The sequence below is a fragment of the Bubalus kerabau genome, chromosome 16, assembly GCF_029407905.1.
Source record: "Bubalus kerabau isolate K-KA32 ecotype Philippines breed swamp buffalo chromosome 16, PCC_UOA_SB_1v2, whole genome shotgun sequence".
Lineage (NCBI taxonomy): Eukaryota > Metazoa > Chordata > Mammalia > Artiodactyla > Bovidae > Bubalus > Bubalus kerabau.
The window spans coordinates 50,473,740-50,494,358 of NC_073639.1; the positions used below are offsets into that span (position 1 = coordinate 50,473,740).

A 20,619-nucleotide genomic window follows, 5' to 3' on the forward strand; every position below is an offset into this window, starting at 1 on the left:
AAAGTGACTCAGCCATATACATACATATATCATTTCCCTTTATTTTTTTTAAGTTGAGTGGGGAAAGGTTATTTCTTTATGTGGTACTTATTCACTTATTTCCCTCTTTTATCCTTCCCTCTTTAGATAATGAAAAGCAAATCTGAATTTGCCACAGTGGTGATGACTTTTTCTCTCTCTCCTAGGTCGAGGAGATCAGAAACAGTATAGCGAAAATAGCTCAGTATGTCGAAGAAGTGAAGAAAAACCACAGCATCATTCTTTCTGCACCAAACCCAGAAGGAAGTAAGTTGTTGGTTTTAAAAAGAAGTGTGTCTGTCTGTCTGATCTGCCTGTCTTGCTGTCCATAACACAGCCTCAGCCCAGAAACTGTGAGCTTAAGCTGGAAGCCTGTAAAAAGTGCTGGAGGCTGGCAGCCCACCCTCTCCATTCTCATGTCTGGTCTGGGTAAGCCAAGGCCTCGATGTGGTTTTTTTTTTACAGCTTCCATGGGATCTGCTCTTCAGCCTGGGTGAGGACAACTGATGCATGACAGCCATGAGAATACACGGACATGACTTTGCAGGACTTTGGGGCCACATCAGTGATTGATGGGGTCTTCAGTTCAGTTCAGTTCAGTCGCTCAGTCATGTCTGACTCTTTGCGACCCCATGAATCGCAGCACGCCAGGCCTCCCTGTCCATCACCAACTCCCTGAGTTTACCCAAACTCATGTCCATCGAGTCATTGATGCCATCCAGCCATCTCATCCTCTTTTGTCCCCTTCTCCTCCTGCCCTCAATCCCTCCCAGCATCAGGGTCTTTTCCAATGAGTCAGCTCTGCACATGAGATGGCCATAGTATTGGAGTTTCAGTTTCAGCATCAGTCCTTCTAATGAACACCAAGGACTGATCTTTAGAATGGACTGGTTGGATCTCCTTGCAGTCCAAGGGACTCTCAAGAGGCTTCTCCAACACCACAGTTCAAAAGCATCAATTCTTCAGCACTCAGCTTTCTTCACAGTCCAACTCTCACATCCACACATGACCACTGGAAAAACCATAGCCTTGACTAGACAGACCTTTGTTGGCAAAGTAATGTCTCTGCTTTTGAATATGCTATCTAGGTTGGTCATAACTTTCCTTCCAAGGAGTAAGCATCTTTTAATTTTATGGCTGCAATCACCATCTGCAGTGATTTTGGAGCCCAGAAAAATAAAGTCTGACATTGTTTCCACTGTTTCCCCATCTATTTCCCATGAAGTGATGGGACCAGGTGCAATGATCTTAGTTTTCTGAATGTTGATCTTTAAGCCAACTTTTTCACTCTCCTCTTTCACTTTCATCAAGAGAGTTTTTAGTTCCTCTTCACTTTCTGCCATAAGGGTGGTGTCATCTGCATATCTCAGGTTATTGATATTTCTCCCAGCAATCTTGATTTCAGCTTGTGCTTCTTCCAGCCCAGCGTTTCTCATGATGTACTCTGCATAGAAGTTAAATAAGCAGGGTGACAATATACAGCCTTGACGTACTCCTTTTCCTATTTGGAACCAGTCTGTTGTTCCATGTCCAGTTCTAACTGTTGCTTCCTGACCTGCATACAGGTTTCTCAAGAGGCAGGTCAGGTGGTCTGGTATTCCCATCTCCTTCAGACTTTTCCACAGTTTATAGAGATCCACACAGTCAAAGGCTTTGGCATAGTCAATAAAGCAGAAATAGATGTTTTTCTGGAACTCTCTTGCTTTTTCGATGATCCAGCAGATGTTGGCTATTTGATCTCTGGTTCCTCTGCCTTTTCTAAAAGGTTCACGTGTTGCTGAAGCCTTGCTTGGAGAATTTTGAGCATTACTTTACTAGCGTGTGAGATGAGTAGAGCCGTGCTATGTTCACAGCTAAACAGTAGTGATAGAATTTTGTGTTTAGATGAAAGTTAACGAGAGGTTGATCTGGAAAACAATAGAGCAGGATGGAGCAGTTTTAAAGATGAAAACAGGTAGTTTTACGTCTTTAGCAAAGGCTTTTGTGTGGAGTGTACTGTTCTCAGTGTCTGTGGAGGGCAGCATGTGAACAAGTGATTTAAAATGAACTGAACATCACAGTGTTGGCAGTTTTAAGGAAGTATTTCCTTGAGCTGCAGTGATAAATTTTGAAAACTTTAAAAGGTAAATAGATCTGGATAAGCCAGAAGACTGCTAATTGGAATCCATATGTCTTTTGGGGGAATAACTGATACCTTTACCATATTGAGTCTTTTAATCCTTGGAAATGGTTCATCCCTCTGCTTACATCTTCTTGCTTGCTCCCAGTGATGTATGTAGGGCTCTGTGTAGAGGTCTCACACACCTTTTATGGCAGTCGATGCTTTTGATCTTGATGTGAATAGTATCTGCTGTAAATTTTGTTTTCTACTTGTTTCCATATATAGAAACACAGTAGGTTTTGTATGTTGAGCTTTTATCTCACTCTCTGGCCCAGTTAATTATTTTTAATAATTTCTCTGTGGATCCCTTTGGATTGTCTCTGTAGCCAGTCATGTTATCTGTGAATAATGACAGTTGTGCCTCCGCTCTTAGGCTTTTTATTTTCAGTTGACTTTTTTTACTGACCTTCTATACAGCATTGAATGGAAGTGGTGATGGGAACATGTTATTCTCAGTCTCAGAGGAAAGTTGAAAGCAACTTTGTTAGAAGGTTATTTGATGTGGCCTCACTTTTAAAAAATAACTTGATTTTAAATTGAAAAAGAACTCTTTTACTCATTTTGGAGATTATGTGTGTCTTGTAAAATAATGCTTTGCATGTCTGCAGATGCCTTGTCTCATGATTTAGAAAAATGTTTCCCAGAAGCTTGACTCTCAGCAGCTATTGTATTAAACGGGAGTTCTGTGGCCAGATACATTTGGGGTCATCTTTACAGCACATCCCCACTTGGATGATTTCAGTGTACTTAGAGCAATAAAGGCCCTGAGATGAAGAAACCTGCTTAACTTTGCTTAGTGAAGTGTTTCACAAACACATTTGCCCGCAGGACTTTTTATGTAACAGTTATTAACATATTGCTTAATTCTTGGTGAAGATTTGAATTCGTGCTCGTATATTTTTTCTTTTGAGAAATTTACCTCCAAAAAACTTTGCTCCCCAGTAATAGCAGGCACAACAATTGTTTGAGTAAATTTAGAGCTCTAGTGCTTCACAGTCGTGCCTTTGGTCTCTGAAGAAAACTGCTGCTTTTAGTTTCACAACAGATGTGAACCAGAGTGTAGGAAGTAGCGTCTCACTGCTTCCTTGGTTGGTCTCTGTAAGACAGATGCAGTGGCTCCCGCCCCATGCTGCTGGGCTCTAGGGAGTGCCCCAGGTGCTGCAGAGGGCAGTGGGCTGCCGTCCCCTGCCCTTTGTCCGTGCAGGGGGAAGGGGAGGGTGCAAATCGGAGCTCCAGCTCCTCAGGGCCTTCGCTGCCCAGGCTCCTGGGTGGACATGCAGAAGGAGTCCAGAGCATGTGGCCACCAGGTGGCGCTACCCTGCCCTGGCCCATTAGCTTCTGCTTTGGATGCAGAGTTGGCTGGGTGGCCAGGCCGTTTCATTAACCTCAGTAACAAGATCCCAGAGGAAGGTTTGCTACAAAGCTAACAGAGGGCACCTTTACTTGCACTTGTCTTTATTGACCTTACACTTACGTATTTTTTTTTTTTTGAAAGAAGGTCATTGAAAACGTGCAAGTTTCAGGCTCTCCAAAACATGGATCCACCTGGCAGAACTCTGAAATAAATGTACAGGATTGAACTTTTTGGTTCCTACTGGTGATAGGATTTTGACTGACATGACCATCAGAGAAGGGTGGGGATTTTATTCATCAGTGATGGGGCTTGTGGTTCCTTTAATTGGGAGTCATAGTCCCTCTCCTCAGCCCGTTTCAGGTGTGGCCTCCTAAACAGTCGCACCTGTTGCTAACACTTCATCTTTCCTTCTTTTCCAGCCCACTGTCATTCTGGGTTGTCCTCTGTCTGAGCAGTTGCGTCCTCATTGCATTCCATCTCTCATTCCCCCTCCTCCTCCCCTCTTCTGCTGGAGTGATGCCCTCAGTACGCGTTTCAGGCTCTTGAGAACCACGTGGCCATCACTGCTTACCTGCCTTGGTGTAGCAGCCTCTGCTCAGGCGAGCTGTGGGTTCGAACCCCCGTTGCACCATGAATTCACTGTTGGCCTTGGACAGATCACCGATCATCCTGTAAAATGCCAACTGCTGCTGTCCTCGTGTTTCTTCGTCATCTCCTCGTTTCCATCCCATCCTTGCTTCTGTTTCAGAGTGAGAGGCATATGTCTCCCTTTTAAGGGTAGACTGTGGTGTGTGACCTTGAACCCTCCTCTGGGTGTTTTTTCCTGCTTCTTGTCAGCCAGAAGGCTGTCCATTTCCCCCCCTTACAACCACACCTTCCCCACAGCCCTGCCTGACCCTCTAGTGGCTGTTTCTTTCTTGAAAGAGTGGTCTCTGCCCGCTCACCCCCAATCCTGCTGCGGGCCCCGCCCTGGCCCTTGTGCTCCCTCCTTAGCCTGACCCTGTTGGTCAGCTCCCCTCCCCCACCCCAGCCTCTTCATCTTTTAAAGTTCACCTGCTTTGTGTTACCAAAGCCAGTACGTGCTTGTTGTGCTCATTTTGGAAGAAAGCAGAAAGGAAGAGGAAAAAAACACTCATAATTTTGTCCATTGGTGTATATATATGTATATTAATGTTTTGGTATATATTTTTCTAGCAAAAACATGTATTAAAAACAAATAATGTCTAAAAAGTGTAGAATTTGGATCACACAGTGCTTGTTGTCTTACAGCATGCTCTTTTTGTTGATGAATGTACAGTTACAGGCCCATCCGCCTTTTTTTTTTTGGCCATACCACTTGCAGGATTCTAGCTCCGTGGCCGGGATTTGAACCTGCACCCCCTACATTGGGAGTGCTCAGTGTTAATCACTGGACCGCCAGGCAAGTCCCTACAGCACCCTTTTCTTAATGGCTGCCTAGCAGTAGCATTTTCACTTTTGGTGTTTATGTGGGAGCAGAGTGTTTTGGGACCAAACACCTTGGGTGAGATGGCAGCCCTTCACTGTTGACAGGTGCCTCCCTCGCAGTGTGTGAGGGTCAGTGCAGGGATCTCGCGTTGCTATGCTGTCACAGTGGTCTATGACCTTAGACCTGCTGCTGCATTGAGCGGCAGGGACTGCTGAGCACTGGACAGGTGGAGGCTCGTGTATGCTTTGAGATGGCCTTGGGAGGCGGGTGCTCTCCTCGGGTGTGTCTGGGAGCTGAGGGTGTTGCGGATTGGGAGGATGGGGAGTTAGTGCGGTCTCAAGCACCCTGACCTGTAAGCCGGCTCTCCTGTCCCTGCTGCTGTTCCGAAATGGGGCCACGGGCTCACCAAGCGTCCATTAGGGTTTCATGGTTACACCCCACTCGGCCCGGGCATCCTGACCCAGCTGTGTGTCCCTGAGTACTCGGTAGCTTGTCTCCCGGGCCAGCAGTCCTGGAAACGTTGTGCTGTGTCAAGGGACTCATCGCATGCAACGTTCTTTTCATTAGTCTGACTCTTGAGACCCATATAGTCCGTAGAATTCTCTAAGCAAGAACACTGGAGTGGGTAGCCTTCCCCTTCTCCAGGGGATCTTCCCAACCCAGGGATCGAACCCAGGTGTCCCACATTTCAGGTGGATTCTTGATCAGCTGAGCCACAAGGGAAGCCCATTTTTAGTTTGAAACTTTTCAAATCTGTGTGCAAGTTGCAGTTTTGGTGCAGTGAAAACTCATATTTCCTTCACCTAGCTTCACCAGTTGTTACCATTTCACCACTTTTGCTTTATCTCTGTGTGTGTGTGTGTGTGTGTGTATTTGTGTACATGTGAGTACATATACATACACACATTGCACATGTGTATGCACATACATGTTATTTTTGCTGACTCATTTTAGAGTGAGTTGCACACTTTGTGACCATCTACCCCTAATTACTCCAGCATTTATCTCCTAAGAAGAATATTTTCTTATAAACAGACAGTATAATTATCTAATGCAGAATATTTAATGTGGATGAAATGCTATTGGATCCACAGTCCGCATTCTCAGTCAAGAATTGTCGAGTTGATATCCTTTAGCTGTTTCCCCCTCTTTCCAGGGTCCATTCTAGACAGCGAGGCAGTTAAAGCCCTGGACATAAATGCCTTTGGAACTGTCCTGTCTCGGTGGCACATTGAGCCTTTTCCCGCGTGAAAGGCCCCTCTCTGCTCTAGTGACGCGTGGTGCCTTCCTGGCCATGGCCAGATATCAGCCAACGGAGCTCGACCAGTTTCTCTGGTGTGTGCATGATGGATATTTGCCCATCATTTTCTTTTTATCTTTCTGTATCCTTATACTTTAGATGTTTCTCTCATCTTTTATATATAAAATATAGTTGGGTTTTGTCTTCTTAGTCCCTTTGATCATTTTTTTTTGTCTGTCATTAACTCTTGTAGTCTGTTTGTTTACTGGAATTATTGATACATTGGGGCTAACATTCATGATCTTGTTTGCTTTATATTTTCCTTGCTTGTTCTGTTACTTTTTCTCTCTCTCTATGCTGTCTTTTGGATTGGTTTTTAAGAATTTTACCCTGCCTCCTTATCTCTTTCCTATATTCTGTTTGCTGTTGTTTTATTCGTTGTCTTATAGGTCGTGGTATGCATCCTTTACTTGTTGAAATCTAATATAAATTTATGTTTTTACTACTTCCAAGTAATAGGAGGACCTTAGCAGGAACCTTTAACTCTGTCCCTTCTTATTGCTATCATCATCATCATATATATGTATTGTACTAGATAAAAATAATATATATTTTTATTTTATACAATTAATACAGATTTGGAGCTATCCACATATTTACCTGTACCAGTGCTCCTCATTATTCTGTATCTTTAAACTTTCATCCGAGATTTTTTTTTCTTTCTAAAAACTACTGTTCTTTCTTTTACTAGGGTTATGCCATTGTCTGAAATTGTCCTTACTTGATTTCGTTCTTCAAGGATATTTTCAGTGAGCATAGGAGTCTAGTTCATAAATTGTTTTCTTTCACCACTTTGAAAATTTGAAAATAAATTTTCAATGTCTTTTTTTGTCACCTATCTAATTATAGCTTATAAGAGATTTGATTTTTAGCCTTTGGATTTATCAATGCTGTGTTCATGTTTCCAGATACGGTTTTTTTTTTAATTTATTTAGACTGCTTTTATAAGGCTTCTTGGATCTGTGGGTTGACATTTTCTGGCAGTTTTGGAAATTGGCTATTTTCTCTTCATAAGTCATCTTTCCTCCCCTTTCTGTCATTTCTTATTTTGAGACTTGAATTATATGAGTTTTAGACCTTTTCACTGTATCTTTTATGCCGCTTGCCCTCTGTTCTCATCATTTTGTCTTGTGTTTTATTTTGAAATAATTTCTAATTTCTGATTTGTCTCCTGACCTCTCTTTAGTGATTACCTTTCAGATCAGGGAATCTCTCTTAACTCATGGAGAGTTATTTTTGGTTAAAATAGTTTTCAGTCCTAGAATTTCGCTGGGCTCCTTTTTCTCCTGTCCTGTTTTTCCGACAAAATCCTCAACCTTGTTTTTACCTCTTTGAACATACTTATTTGAAGGTCTGTGTCTAATAACTCTGTTAAGACAGCTCTGTTGTTTTCCTGGGGTTTATTTTCTCTGTCTTGCTGGTTGTTTTTGGTTGAGCCCTGGGCTTTGTATCTGAAGGCTCGGGGCCACAGTGTGAGTCCTAGGATAGTTTTTTTTTTTTGAGAGATGATTTTTTAACATTTCTGATGGACAGCTGGGGGCGCCAGCATTCTGGACCTGGCTCCCCTTTCTCCTGGGGCGTGGCCTTGTGTCAGCTCAGCATTTTCTCAGCTGCTCAAAGCCTTGGCTGCCTCAGTGTCAAGCCGCTCCATTCGCTGGGCTCACATCTCTGGGTTTCCTTCTCTTGAATCTTCTTCTTTTTCTGCTTTTGTAGGTTTATGATGCCTTTAAGCAGATTTTTAAAAAATGTTTTGTCCAGCTCTTCTGACTGTTCTCATCAGGAGAACTGATCGGAATGACCTAGTCCACTGGATAAGGACGTTTCCCATCTTTGCCTTCTTTTCTGTCTATTGAAATCCTGCCTTTAACAAGTATAACCTCATGGTCTGCTTCTGTAGCTTGAAGGGCTAAGTACAGTAATGCCTCTTTTATTTCTCTAATTAATGCTTGAGCCCCTGTGTACCTGTGCTGGCAGGAAGGTCCAGTGATTCTGTCCTGAATGGCCCCCCCAACCCAGGGGCTTTCTTTTCTAGAGAGGTGAGCCATGCTTTGGAATGCTTGCTCCCCTGACTCTGTGTCCTCAGCAGGGCAGACCCTCCTGCTCATGCACTCTTCCTCTTGGGCACCTTCCTCGACGTTTCTTCCCCACATGCAGTGGTGGGGCTTCTGGGTTTGTTCCCTCAGTGCAGGAATCCACACTCCCGCCTGGAGCCTGCTTTGATTAGGATAGCAGGAAAGAAAGCAAACACGTGGCAGGCTCCCCCTCCCCACAAGAATATGGTTACATTTCTGCTTTCTTTTTTCAGGTCTAGGTGTTAGCAGTGGATTCAGGGCACTGTTTCATCAGTTGATTGGTATAAACCAGCCTTCCTCAAGCTTGGGTGTGCACCAGCATCACCTGGGGGGCTTCAGTCACATTCCTGTGCCCATCCGGTGACGGTTCCTATGGGGAGGTCAGGGGTGGGGCCCAGGAACTTGCATTTCTGCTAAACACCCACCTGATACTGAAGCTGCTGGTCCAGGACTCACCCTCTGAGGACCACTGGTGTGATCAATAGTTTCTCTAAAGAAAAACCCAACAAACTTGAATATTTACCGAGAATATTGTTCCGTTTACATTTGTTGGACATTATTGATGTTGGATATTATAACTCACATGTCTTTTTTATTTCTAATTTATAGAAATAAAGGAAGAGCTTGAAGATCTGAACAAAGAAATCAAGAAAACTGCTAATAAAATACGGACTAAGTTGAAGTGTGAGTTAAAGCTTTAATTACATATAATCATTGATGGTGGGAATGTGGGTATTATTATTTTCTTCTTTATAACTTTTTATTCTTTTACATTTCAAAGTTAAGATTCTGACCACTGTAAAATAAATCGTTTGTATGTACTTGGAATAGTGACCCTTGCTTAAGTTCCTCACTATTCTAGAATTATTAAGCTACCAGCTCTAAGGATCACACATGAGGAGCTAGAGCTAAGGGCTATTAATGCTTAAATTTTGGAGTGAGGCACTCATTCATGTTCCACAGGAGTGAGCACTTGCTTATAAACTGTTTATCTCTTATATCGTTATGACATTTGGGGCTAAATTGTAGATACTTGAGAAGGTAAGTAGCCTTAAACATGAATTGCCAGGTTCTTCTTGAATAGTCAGGTAGCTGGTGAGGTCCTGTGAGCCTTTCCTACAGTTCAAGTCAGCTGATAGTACCCACGGCCTCCCTGCGGGACTTAAACAGATGTGGTGGTTCTTGATGTGGTAGAAAGACACACTGTGTTTAATTTTTACAAAATAACGTACAAATCAAGAACATATCTAAAGATCAAAGGGAACCTTTATTACGGAAAATTTCGGACATACATGGGGGAAAGGGGTTACTACCACAAGCCCAGGGTCCATACTCATCAGCTCTGCAGGTCTCAGTGGCCCCCACCCCACCCAACTGGTTTCACAGTCAATGGCAGATATCTAGGACTTCATCAGCATATAGTTTTCAGTGTGTATTTCTAAAACAAGGATCCCCTCCCCCAAACACAACTACAATGCTCTTATATATATCTAAGTCACCTTAGTTGTTATTATTTATTATAAACTAGTCAGAATTCACACTTCCCCAGTGATCTTTTAATTTTTCTTCAACAGTTTATTTAAATTGGCTTTCTTGTTTAGACCAGACTTGGTTTGACTTCCTTGGTGGCTCAGATGGTAAAGCATCTGTCTACAATGCGGGAGGCCTGGGTTCTATCCCTAGGTTGGGAAGATCCCCTGGAGAAGGAAATGGCTATCCACTCCAGTACTCTTGCCTGGAAAATCCCATGGACAGAGGAGCCTGGTAGGATACAGTCCATGGGGTCACAAAGAGTCGGACACGACTGAGTGACTCCACTTTCTTGTTTGGACCATACACTATGACTGGTTGTTATGTCACTTAAGGCTTTTTTTTCAGGTCAGGTTCTTCCATCTTTGCCCACCCCCAGCACGTTTCCCTCTTGGTTGGAGAAACCAGGACATTAGTTCATCAGAAGTTGCCCTGTTGCAGAGTTTTGATGATTTTACCCCTTTAATGTCACTCAACAGGTTCCACTATGCTCTGTATTTCCTGTGGATGGACAGTTAAATTCTCAAAACTGAATCAAATTCAGGTTATCTGCTTTGAAATGTGAAGCTGTAACATGTGGTTTTATTTTGTGACATTATCAACAACTGATGCTTACCAAAACTCACACATTTATTAGGAGTTGAAAAGATAAAATATGTTTGAGTTTAGGCTTGAAAACCTTTCATTTTTTTTTAAGATTAAAATGTAACTTCTTCGTCTTTGCTTCTAGCTATTGAACAGAGTTTTGATCAGGATGAGGGTGGAAACCGAACTTCTGTGGAGCTTCGGATACGAAGAACCCAGGTTTGATAATCAGCCTTTTCTTGTGTGAAGCAATGTTGAAGACTAAGAAGTCTTTTTACTTCCTTCTTGAAAATTCAGAATAATTACATCCTTACTGTCACATTAATGCTCACAGCGTTTCTGCATAAAGACAGTATTTATAGATTCCCTTTCTAGATGATGAAGAAAAAAAGTCTCTTCAGCCCATCAGCAGAAATCTCTTCTGAAGAGCAGAGAATTATCTGAGTCATTTTAGTGTTCATGATGAACTCCTTATCTTTTAGAGGCTGATGGTACAGCAAAGTGGAATTTAGTCCACTTATCTCTACTTGACAAATGAAGATTATGGATTCAGACTATGGGGACACCTTGTTTGAGTGCCAGCCTGATCCCAGTCAGCCTGACACCAGTCGCTAATTGACTTCTCGTAATGATGGTTTTCATCCCTTCTGTAGAGTGAGGGACAGTAATAGTACAGGAGGGTTACTGTGAAAATCAAATAAGACAAAGCATGTAAAGTTCTTAGCATAGATTCTGTTATACAGTATACAGTAAGCTGCTGTTATTCTTATTTCCCATTTGAAGGAGTAAGCGTGTTAGTTTGAATTTATAGAATGTAATGTTTTTATATGTAAGTGAAAAGCCTTCTCTTTTAGTAGAAGAAATGACCATTATATATTGGTCTATTTTTTTTCTATGTTAACAGCATTCAGTGCTATCTCGAAAGTTTGTGGAAGTCATGACAGAATATAACGAAGCACAGACTCTATTTCGGGAGCGAAGCAAAGGCCGTATACAGCGTCAGCTAGAAATAAGTGAGTCAGTGAGCATGCTGTTTTTGTTAAAAACGTGTTTTTTTCCCTTAAGGTCTGACATGAAAGTATGTACCATCAAAAAAGTAATTTCATCTCTGTTTTTTATCAGTATTGTAAAGCGTAAAGCCCTTTCATAGCTTCCCATTCATTGAATCAACCAACCTATTACTTACTTACATCCTTCAGATTCTGAGTGAGTGGACTTTAAATTACTTTCTGGTGACCATTACCTATAAAGTGTTGATCGGATCTGGAAAGCTTCCAGCCGTCCTCATGTAATTTTTGTGTCCGCACCACTTCCTGCCCCATCTCAGGGCACAGTCTCCATGGTTCTCATGATTCTGCATGTCTGGTGAGCAGACACTTCCTGCCCTTTTGCTCCAGACTTTCTTCCTAGGATGTTTGTCTGTGCAGCCTTGGAGGATGGAACTCAGGTTTTCCTCTGGGCAGAAAGCTGTTTGCTTGCTGAACAAAGGTCAGGCAGGCTTGCTTACTCCCTGCTGTGAAAGTTCAGGGTCCCTCAGCTGTGACACAAGCCTCGGGTGGGTGCACTGTCCACCAGGACTGCTCTGCATCTCCCGTGGGCTTGGAGAGAAGGGAGCAGCTGTGAACTTGAACCTCATTCAGTGACATTTTGACTTTGTTGACATGTAATTGACATACCATGTAAACAGGTGCTCAAAGTGTATAGTCCGGTAGTCTTTAGTATGTAAATTAGCACAATCAATTTCAGACCATTTTAATCCCTCCAAAAGGAAACTCAGCACCCGTTGTCAGGCACGTCCATCCCCAGATCCCTAGGCACCCACCAGTTTACTCTTCTGTCTATGAATTTGCCCATTTGGGCATCCATATAAATGGAGTAATACAATATATGGTCTCTTGTGACTGGCCCTTTCACTTGGCACAGGGTTTTCAAGGTTCAGCCATACCGCAGCAAACATCAGTATTACATCTCTTTTTATGGTTGGATCAGGTTCCATTGTGTGGATGGACCACATTAACATTATGTTTATACATCATCAGGTGATGAACATTTGGGTGGTTTCTACTTTTGATAATTATGAATAATACTGCTGTGAATGTTCACATTAAATTATATTTTAATTATTATGATGTTTATTCATTTAATTTTGTCTTTGTGGCACAGAGTATGAAAATAGGAATTATCAATTGGGTTTTTCCAAAATCCTGTGAACTTGTTCATAGGAAACATTAATACATTTAACTCAAGAAAATATATTAATAACCAAAATACAGAAAGTATTAGAGCCTCTGATTCCAGTTATACAATCTTTATTATTTCCAGTTAACATATGCTAAGTCTAGCGTACCCTCCTTTCCTATAAGCCAGTTAAACTTTTAGGAAAACTGATATGCCAAAAATTTGTATCTATCAATTTTCTTTTTATAGTTGTTTCTCATCCATACTAAACTTGGATTTTTATTAGTCATTCCAGGTACAAGGTTTTTCATGAGTGTTTTCCAGTTCTTCCTACTTCTTAAGGGCTTATGTTAATTTCTCTCATCATTAACACTTGCCAAAAAAATATATTGGAAAAGTTAGAAAAACACTGGTTAAAATGTTAGCAACTCAGATTTTACCTGCTAACTTATGGATGCAAAGGTAATTTAAAAATACTGCTGCATACTGAGTGGAGTTTTCCCTTGTTGATATTTTAGCTGGAAAAACTACCACCGATGATGAGCTGGAAGAGATGCTGGAAAGTGGGAATCCCTCCATCTTCACGTCAGATGTGAGTGCCGGGCGGCTGTGTGGCCTGTGTGTTTGTATTTATACAGATTTTTTTTTTCTTTAACCTCTAGAAAGATCTTAAGTTCATCAATATTTCTCCTCTGTTTTTGTTTTTCAAAGATTATATCAGATTCACAAATTACTAGACAGGCTCTCAATGAAATTGAGTCCCGTCATAAAGACATCATGAAGCTGGAGACGAGCATCCGCGAGCTACATGAGATGTTCATGGACATGGCCATGTTCGTCGAGACTCAGGTAATCTCATGCATCTTTGCTTCTCTGAAACAGAGAGCTATGGTTTGTAAAATCTGATATTTGACTCCAATCTATTGGGAAAGCCATTATTCTGGATCCAGTCTTGTAATTCAAAAACTGATGATACCGTTACTGCCATGTAAGGCTCAAATGTTCGAAGCACCTTAAATCTTCAACAGTAGGGGACTGATTTAAGATATGGTGTGTCCATAGGATAAGGAACCATAAGTAGACAACCATAGATAGACAACTTAAACTTTGTTCATGGAAGATTTTGAATGAAATGTGTAAATGTATGTGTTGGAATTTAAGTTGACAGGGCGATATTAAACCTTATATGTATATGTGTATGTGTGTATATATATATGGGGCTTCCCTATTGGCTCAGATGGTAAACAGTCTGCCTGCAATGCAGGAGACTCAGATTTGCTCCCTGGGTCAGGGAGATCTCCAGGAGAAGGGAATGGCTACCCACTCCAGTATTCTTGCCTGGAGAATTCCATGAACAGAGGAGCCTGGTGGGCTGCAGTCCATGGGGTTGCAAAGAGTCAGACATGACTGAGCAGCTTAACACTTCATGTCACTTCATATGTGTATATACACCTCTATGTATAAATGTAAATATATATGGAGCATACACCCTTATACTCCTATATATAGTGTGTGTGGCATAAAGTCAGCTACATGAAACAGTACTCACAGAAGGAAAGAAATATTCCAAGCAGTATAGCGACAGTGGGACTATGGGAATTTTAGTTTTCTTCTCTAAAATATATTTTCAAGTTTTCTACAAGGAGCAGATATTAGAGTAACAATTTGGAGAAATATATAAAAGAATAAGCACCAGAGGGGATAGACTGTGACATAAATAGAAGCTTATACTTACCACAGTGTTCAGTACCACAAGCAGAAGGGGGCAGGTATTTAAAGTCCACAGGTATGAGGGACTGCAGAAGTTAATGCAGTTTTTTAAGAAGATAAATTTACTCAAGAGGGAGGGGATACACACACACACACGCATATATATAAAATTATGACTGATTATTGCATTGTTGTATGGCAGAAACCAAAGCATCATTGTTAAGCAGTTTTCCTCCAATTAAAAACAAAAAAAAAGAACACACACATACACAAAAAAAGAACATAAAATTCAATGTAAAATAAAGCCATTGGTTCCAGTTAGGTGTGTGGGGGTGCTTGCCCCTCCTCTTGTGATGGTGAATAATGTCCTCTGAGACTTTTCAAGTGTGTGAGGCTCACACTTGGTCACTCATGGGTCGATGGGCCATTGAGTCCAGCTGACTGCCCTGTGAAGGCAAAGCCTTCATACCAGAGCATCTTGGGATTCACATCACAGTCATGTCCTCCCTCCCACGGAGGCTGCATTCAGGATCTGTTGTGGCAGGAGTGGTCCTCTGATGGGCCTGTTTGCTGGTTTCCTGGGTTATGTAAGGAGCACTGGGAAGTCCCTCTGGGTACCAGATTCATCCTCCATATAGCCAGCAGCCTTTTGAAGATTTAGCTTGAGGAACTTTGCCATAAAAATGTGTGCGGAGCTGAGATGCTATGAATTTGCAGATGGGATGGGGATGGGGCAGGTTCACTCCTTTCTGATTTGGGGGTGCCCGTTGCCACTCATGGTGCCGAAAGGGAGAACTGGGAGTCTGGCTGCTGCCAGCCTTTGTTTTCACGAAGGAAACCAGTGAGACAGTTAGACCAATCTGAGTACTTTTGTCATTACTGCTACTGCTGCTACTGCTAAGTCACTTCAGTCGTGTCTGACTCTGTGCGACCCCATAGACGGCAGCCTACCAGGCTCCCCCGTCCCTGGAATTCTCCAGGCAAGAACTCTGGAGTGGGTTGCCATTTCCTTCTCCAATGTATGAAAGTGAAAAGTGAAAGTGAAGTCGCTCAGTCATGTCCGACTCTTCACGACCCCGTGGACTGCAGCCTACCAGGCCCCTCTGTCCATGGGATTTGCCAGGCAAGAGTACTGGAGTGGGGTGCCATTGCCTTCTCCAACTTAGTGTCTGCTGCTGCTGCTGCTGCTGCTGCTGCTAAGTCACTTCAGTTGTGTCCGACTCGGTGCGACCCCTGAGACAGCAGCCCACCAGGCTCCCCCGTCCCTGGGATTCTCCAGGCAAGAATACTGGAGTGGGTTGCCATTTCCTTCTCCAATGCGTGAAAGTGAAGTTGCTCAGTCTAAAATCTAAAGATTTTAGAGTACCTTGGACTTTTAGGATTGTTCTATGCCAGATGTGTTAATCTCTACTAGAAAAATCGATATATCAATGTATTCTTAGCTTCATTGCATTGTTTCCTTTCAGAAGTCTGTTAGTATTGCATTGTATTGACTCATCTAATTCAAAATATGTTTAGTCAAAACTGACTAGTATGTTGAAATGTGTGAATGAGTAAGTTAACTCTGCGTCACTTTCCAATGCTTTACTATTCACTGCTGCAGATTATGTCTGCTGGTGGACAGAAAACCAGGTAATGTGCTTTTCTCCCCTGACGCTTCACTGGGTTCACCTCACTTTACATTTTTTTGCTCATTAATCTAGTCAATTTAATGGGAGACATAAACTATTTCTAGTTTACTGGTATTTTAAAGAAATGACAAATATTGTCTACCCATTAGAAAAGAGGTCACTCTTGGGACGTCGTATGTTTGTGCGTAATAGTAAATGTTAGCTTAGCCTAAAGCCAGCTGCCTCTCACTCACTGTGCCCATTTTAAGAGAGTGTTCCTATATTAAAGCACATCTCAAAGCCTACTTGATATGCCTTTAATTGTCAGCATTGTTGCCCATCCCTTTTAGTTCTTTTTGTAATGTAAGTTGGATTTTGATTACTTTTCATATTGGCGCATTTATAATGGTCTCATCTTTTTGTAAATGTGAAAAATATTTCAGTGTCCATTCCATGCACATTACGTTCCTGTGGAAACTTTACTGCTGCTCTGTGACTGTCTTAAGAGGCACAATTAAGTCATTTGAAAGTGTCCTCTAAGTTTGAAACTTTTCGTTTTAAGGGTGAAATGATCAACAACATAGAAAAAAATGTTATGAATGCCGCAGACTATGTAGAACATGCAAAAGAAGAAACGAAGAAAGCTATTAAATATCAAAGCAAAGCAAGAAGGGTGAGTTTGGTCTTTCAGAGTTAAAGTACATTTTCCTCTGGATTTGGTTTCGCATGGTCATACACTGATGCAAGCCTACTTTAAATGTATTCCGGGAAATAAAAACTTCTTACATTAATCTTGCATTTGAAAACTGAAATAATTCTTTTTGCTGAAACGTTTGAAGTGTATCAGATAAGTTATATTGACGGTGAACCCTGTCAGTTCTAAGTAATGATAACCCTTACTTAGGGTTGCCAAAGTTGGCCCCACCTCCCTTTCCTCGGTTGAATGGGTTTCAGTTCCAGAGTTCTCTGTTTCTTGGGTCATTATTTGGAGGGATATATAAAACTCATGGGACTGGAAATTCTCCTAAAAATCATTGGTTACACACTTTATGCAGTGAACACTTTATTCGTTAGGTTATTTGCTAATCCTTTGGATTGGAGGAAAGAGAATTGCTTGACCATGGACCTCAGATGTTATGTAGCACTCACCATGAAACTTTGTAAAGGAGTTTTAGTATCTTCATAGTGAAAGCTTTCTAAGGAAACAGCAAAACTACAGAATTCAGTTCTGATTCAGGGACTGGAAAACAGTGTGTCTCCCCGTGTGACCTGGCCCACCACTTCTTTCTCCCCAGTGTAGACGAGAGCGACACAAGGCGTCAGACCCCCGCCTTCAGTGCCTGTCGCCCTCCCTCCTCCTGGCAGAGGCCTTTCTCGGTGCCTGTCAGGGGAGATTTCCATGCGATGTCATAAAGGCCTAGTAAAGAGGGAGTTTCAGAATGTTCAGGAAAAACTAAGAGTCAGATTCACCTGTGACAATGGTCCATAGATGTTCTCAAATATGAGACACATCAGGGCTTTCATGTCAGCCTGCAAAGCATCTCACCCTGCTTTCTCTTGGGAATATCTGTGTATTAATTATCTTTGAGATGTAAAAGATGGTTTCTTACATTATTCTGTGTTACCAGATTTTGAAATATTGAGCCTTAAACTAAAGTGAGGTGGTGAGGTCTGGGTGTGAAGTGCTCTGGTTCAGGCACAAAATGGACTTACACTTTAAAGCAGTCACTAAAAAAGGACAGGTCCCATCCTTTCTCCATGACCTGAACAGCAGATCAGTGAACGTTTCCATGAGACATTCCCATCTCATCCTGATCTGGCAGAGAAGGCCTCGCTCTAGCAGGTGGCTGGGTCAGTATATTACCTGGAGTGGCCACTGGTCAGAACCTGAGGCTCATTTCGAAATTCATCACAACTTCTCCAACTCAGTGCCTGACATCTGAAACCACCCACAGCTTGTTCATCTCTCACTCTGCTGTTGGGTGTGTGGTCCTTGAGATGTTGGCCATCCCCGCTTGTGGTGTCCCGGTTCCATTCCCAGGGCAGCCGGGTTAGCCCCTGAGAGACTGGATGATGCTAGTGGAATGGTCTGTTTTATTTGGGGTGGCGGTTAAGTGAAGGACTTACCTGCCAATCGCAAATAAGAAGAAAAGTGTAGGGGCTTAGGTCACTGATTTCCTCATTCACTGACCTGGCCACACAGCTCTCTATACATGAAAAAATAAATCAGCTGTATGTCTCAGTTCATTAGGAATTTATCAAAAGAATGTGGTCATGTGCTTTCTCATTGATAAAACCTAATATTTCAAGTTCTATAATAGTATATCTCCAAATAGTCTGACCTCATTAAATTAAAAATCCCTCTTTTGGACAACTTTGAAAATTGTCAAACAGTTAATCGATGGCCCATAATTTAGATTTTAAAACACATTCCAATGGATTATTTGATTTTTAAACGAATGATATCTTCTAATACGGCAATGTGGAATTAACCATGATATAATCAGCTTGCTTTTCTTTGACAGAAAAAGTGGATAATTGTGGCTGTGTCACTGGTTCTGTTGGCTGTGATTGCTCTAATTATTGGTTTATCAGTTGGCAAGTGATGATGTGGATAACGGCAGCATGCATGTCTCTGCCAGCACGGCAGTAAGTAACTAATCAACTAATCTGCTTACCCACTCGCCCAATTAGCTAATAGTGGTGCTCACCCAATTCAGAAATACTGGAAAGTAACAAAAGCCTGCCAGCGGAGTTGACTTCTGAATTCAAGTCTCTAGTCATCGTGTGCTGAGAATAAGCATTTGCTGGGTTGCTGTCCATTTCTAAACCAGGGTTGTCTTCCTGCTGTTTTCTGAAACCTCTGGATTTGTTTGGATGTGATAGTAGGGGTGGCAGCCGCTCCTGACTCTTCAGGCTTTTGTTTTTGATCCAGGAAGACGCTTCCTCCTTATTGAAGCCCTTCATTAGTGGAACAACTTTAGTAATGAGGATTAATTCTCAATGAAAAAACTAACATTTAATAATTTGTCTCATAAGTTTTAATTCTTAGAATAAGTGCAACAACCGAACGTGCTTTGTGAGCTGTATTTATTTGCTCACCATTTTACTATGGAATTAGAGGGAATGGGACGAAAGCTATGAAGAACACTCAGTGGAACCAAGAGACTTCGTCTCACTTGTTTCCACTGGCATCATTGAGCTTGTTTTAAATGTGTCCACATTAAAATGAGAACTTGTACTGAGTAGCATGGCTGTTAATTCTCAATTTAAAGGGTTTGGAATACAAAAAATACTCCAAAGATATTCTCAGTTTAAAGGGTTTGGAATACAAAAGATACTCAAAAGATATTCTCATTTAAAGGGTTTGGAATACAAAAGATACTCAAAAGATATTATTTATTTATAGCACCTTTATTTTTATTCACTGTACGAGTGTCACCTTTCAGCAGACTTTGGGAGATTTGTGCTTTTCGTCTCTTTATGCGTTTGGAATCATCCTTCTTTCAACTCTTAAGCTAGCGTGCTGTCTAGTGTCTCAGAGTTGGACATACTAGTTGTTTATTTTAAAATGTTTGTTTGGCATAATCATTGGAATTTATTGTATCTAGATTGTGACAACTAGTCCTTGATCAATTAATTATTTTATTGTGAAAGCAGCTGCTGGCTTGATAAACACTTAGCACCTTATTAAAGAAGAGGTGTTTCTTGGTGTAAGCATCTATGTGCTGAGCACGCAGTTAGCAGGTGAGGCTCCGGACATTCACGGAAGCATGGGCTTGCACTCGGAAGCTCCAGGATGTTGAGTTTGTTAGCAAGCCATTTTTTTCAGGAGGCAGAAGGAGCTCTGAGCACTCTTCATCAGGCAGGACATTTATGTATCTCTCCATGCTTTCCTGTTACCTCTGCTGAACTAAAGATACATGTGATTGTCCTTCACTAATAATAATGTATTTAAAAACTATTTTTAGAATTCTTTATGAACTGTGTATAAACTCTGCATTTTCTTAGCTTTTCCTAGTGGCCATAATATGGTTAGTTGGATGTGTTTCCGCTAAAGATAAACAGAATTTGAGATCAAATGCTGTGACGATGCCGTTGAACGAGGGCAGGCTCCTCCCAGCGTGGTTCTGGGGAGCCCCAGGCTTGCTCTGTGCCCTGGGCCTGGGGGGCTGCTGTACCTTCATGCCTTTAAGCACGTGTGAACACAAAACACATCAGAGTGCTTACCAACAATTTTTTTTTTAATACAAATGCAGTGCTTGGTGTCTTTAATTATGCTTTTGAAAAACTAATTTATTCTTTCGGCAAGTAGTTCAGCACAGCCTTTTCTGAGCCTGTAGGTACCATGTGGAGGGAATCTTGGTCCCTTTAACCTTGCAGCAAGGGCCAGATGCCCAGCTTTCTATCTGAGGACATGGCTGAGAGGGCACGTGGCTGTGATTTAGGTGTAGTAGGAGGCAGCTTGACTCGGAGTGTGCATGGGCCACCAAGGAGAAGTCCAGGCATTTGACTGGAGCTGTGAGCAGAATGTTGGACGAGAATGGTCATTCCATCTGTGGTATTAAGGGTGCAGGAACCCAGTCATGGTGGGATTCAGGAGGCATTTCCAAAAGCCAGATGTGCAAGCACACACCCATGCATGGTACCCAGA

General features: G+C 41.9%; 1 protein-coding gene across 2 annotated transcripts in view; it reads left to right on the forward strand.

Moving 5' to 3' along the window:
• The window catches only part of STX2 (syntaxin 2), a 40,642-nt gene that overhangs the window by 16,993 nt on the left and 3,030 nt on the right, over positions 1-20,619 (forward strand). Inside the window, exons 3-10 of one of the 2 annotated variants that reach the window (XM_055551002.1) lie at positions 186-285; positions 8,962-9,036; positions 10,613-10,686; positions 11,372-11,480; positions 13,164-13,237; positions 13,357-13,494; positions 16,528-16,638; positions 18,491-18,614. In XM_055551002.1, the coding sequence (XP_055406977.1) occupies positions 186-285; positions 8,962-9,036; positions 10,613-10,686; positions 11,372-11,480; positions 13,164-13,237; positions 13,357-13,494; positions 16,528-16,638; positions 18,491-18,571 (762 nt within the window). In that variant the 3' untranslated portion in view covers positions 18,572-18,614. The remainder of the gene's footprint in view (positions 1-185; positions 286-8,961; positions 9,037-10,612; positions 10,687-11,371; positions 11,481-13,163; positions 13,238-13,356; positions 13,495-16,527; positions 16,639-18,490; positions 18,615-20,619) is intronic. The other variant, XM_055551003.1, reaches the window with a different exon arrangement.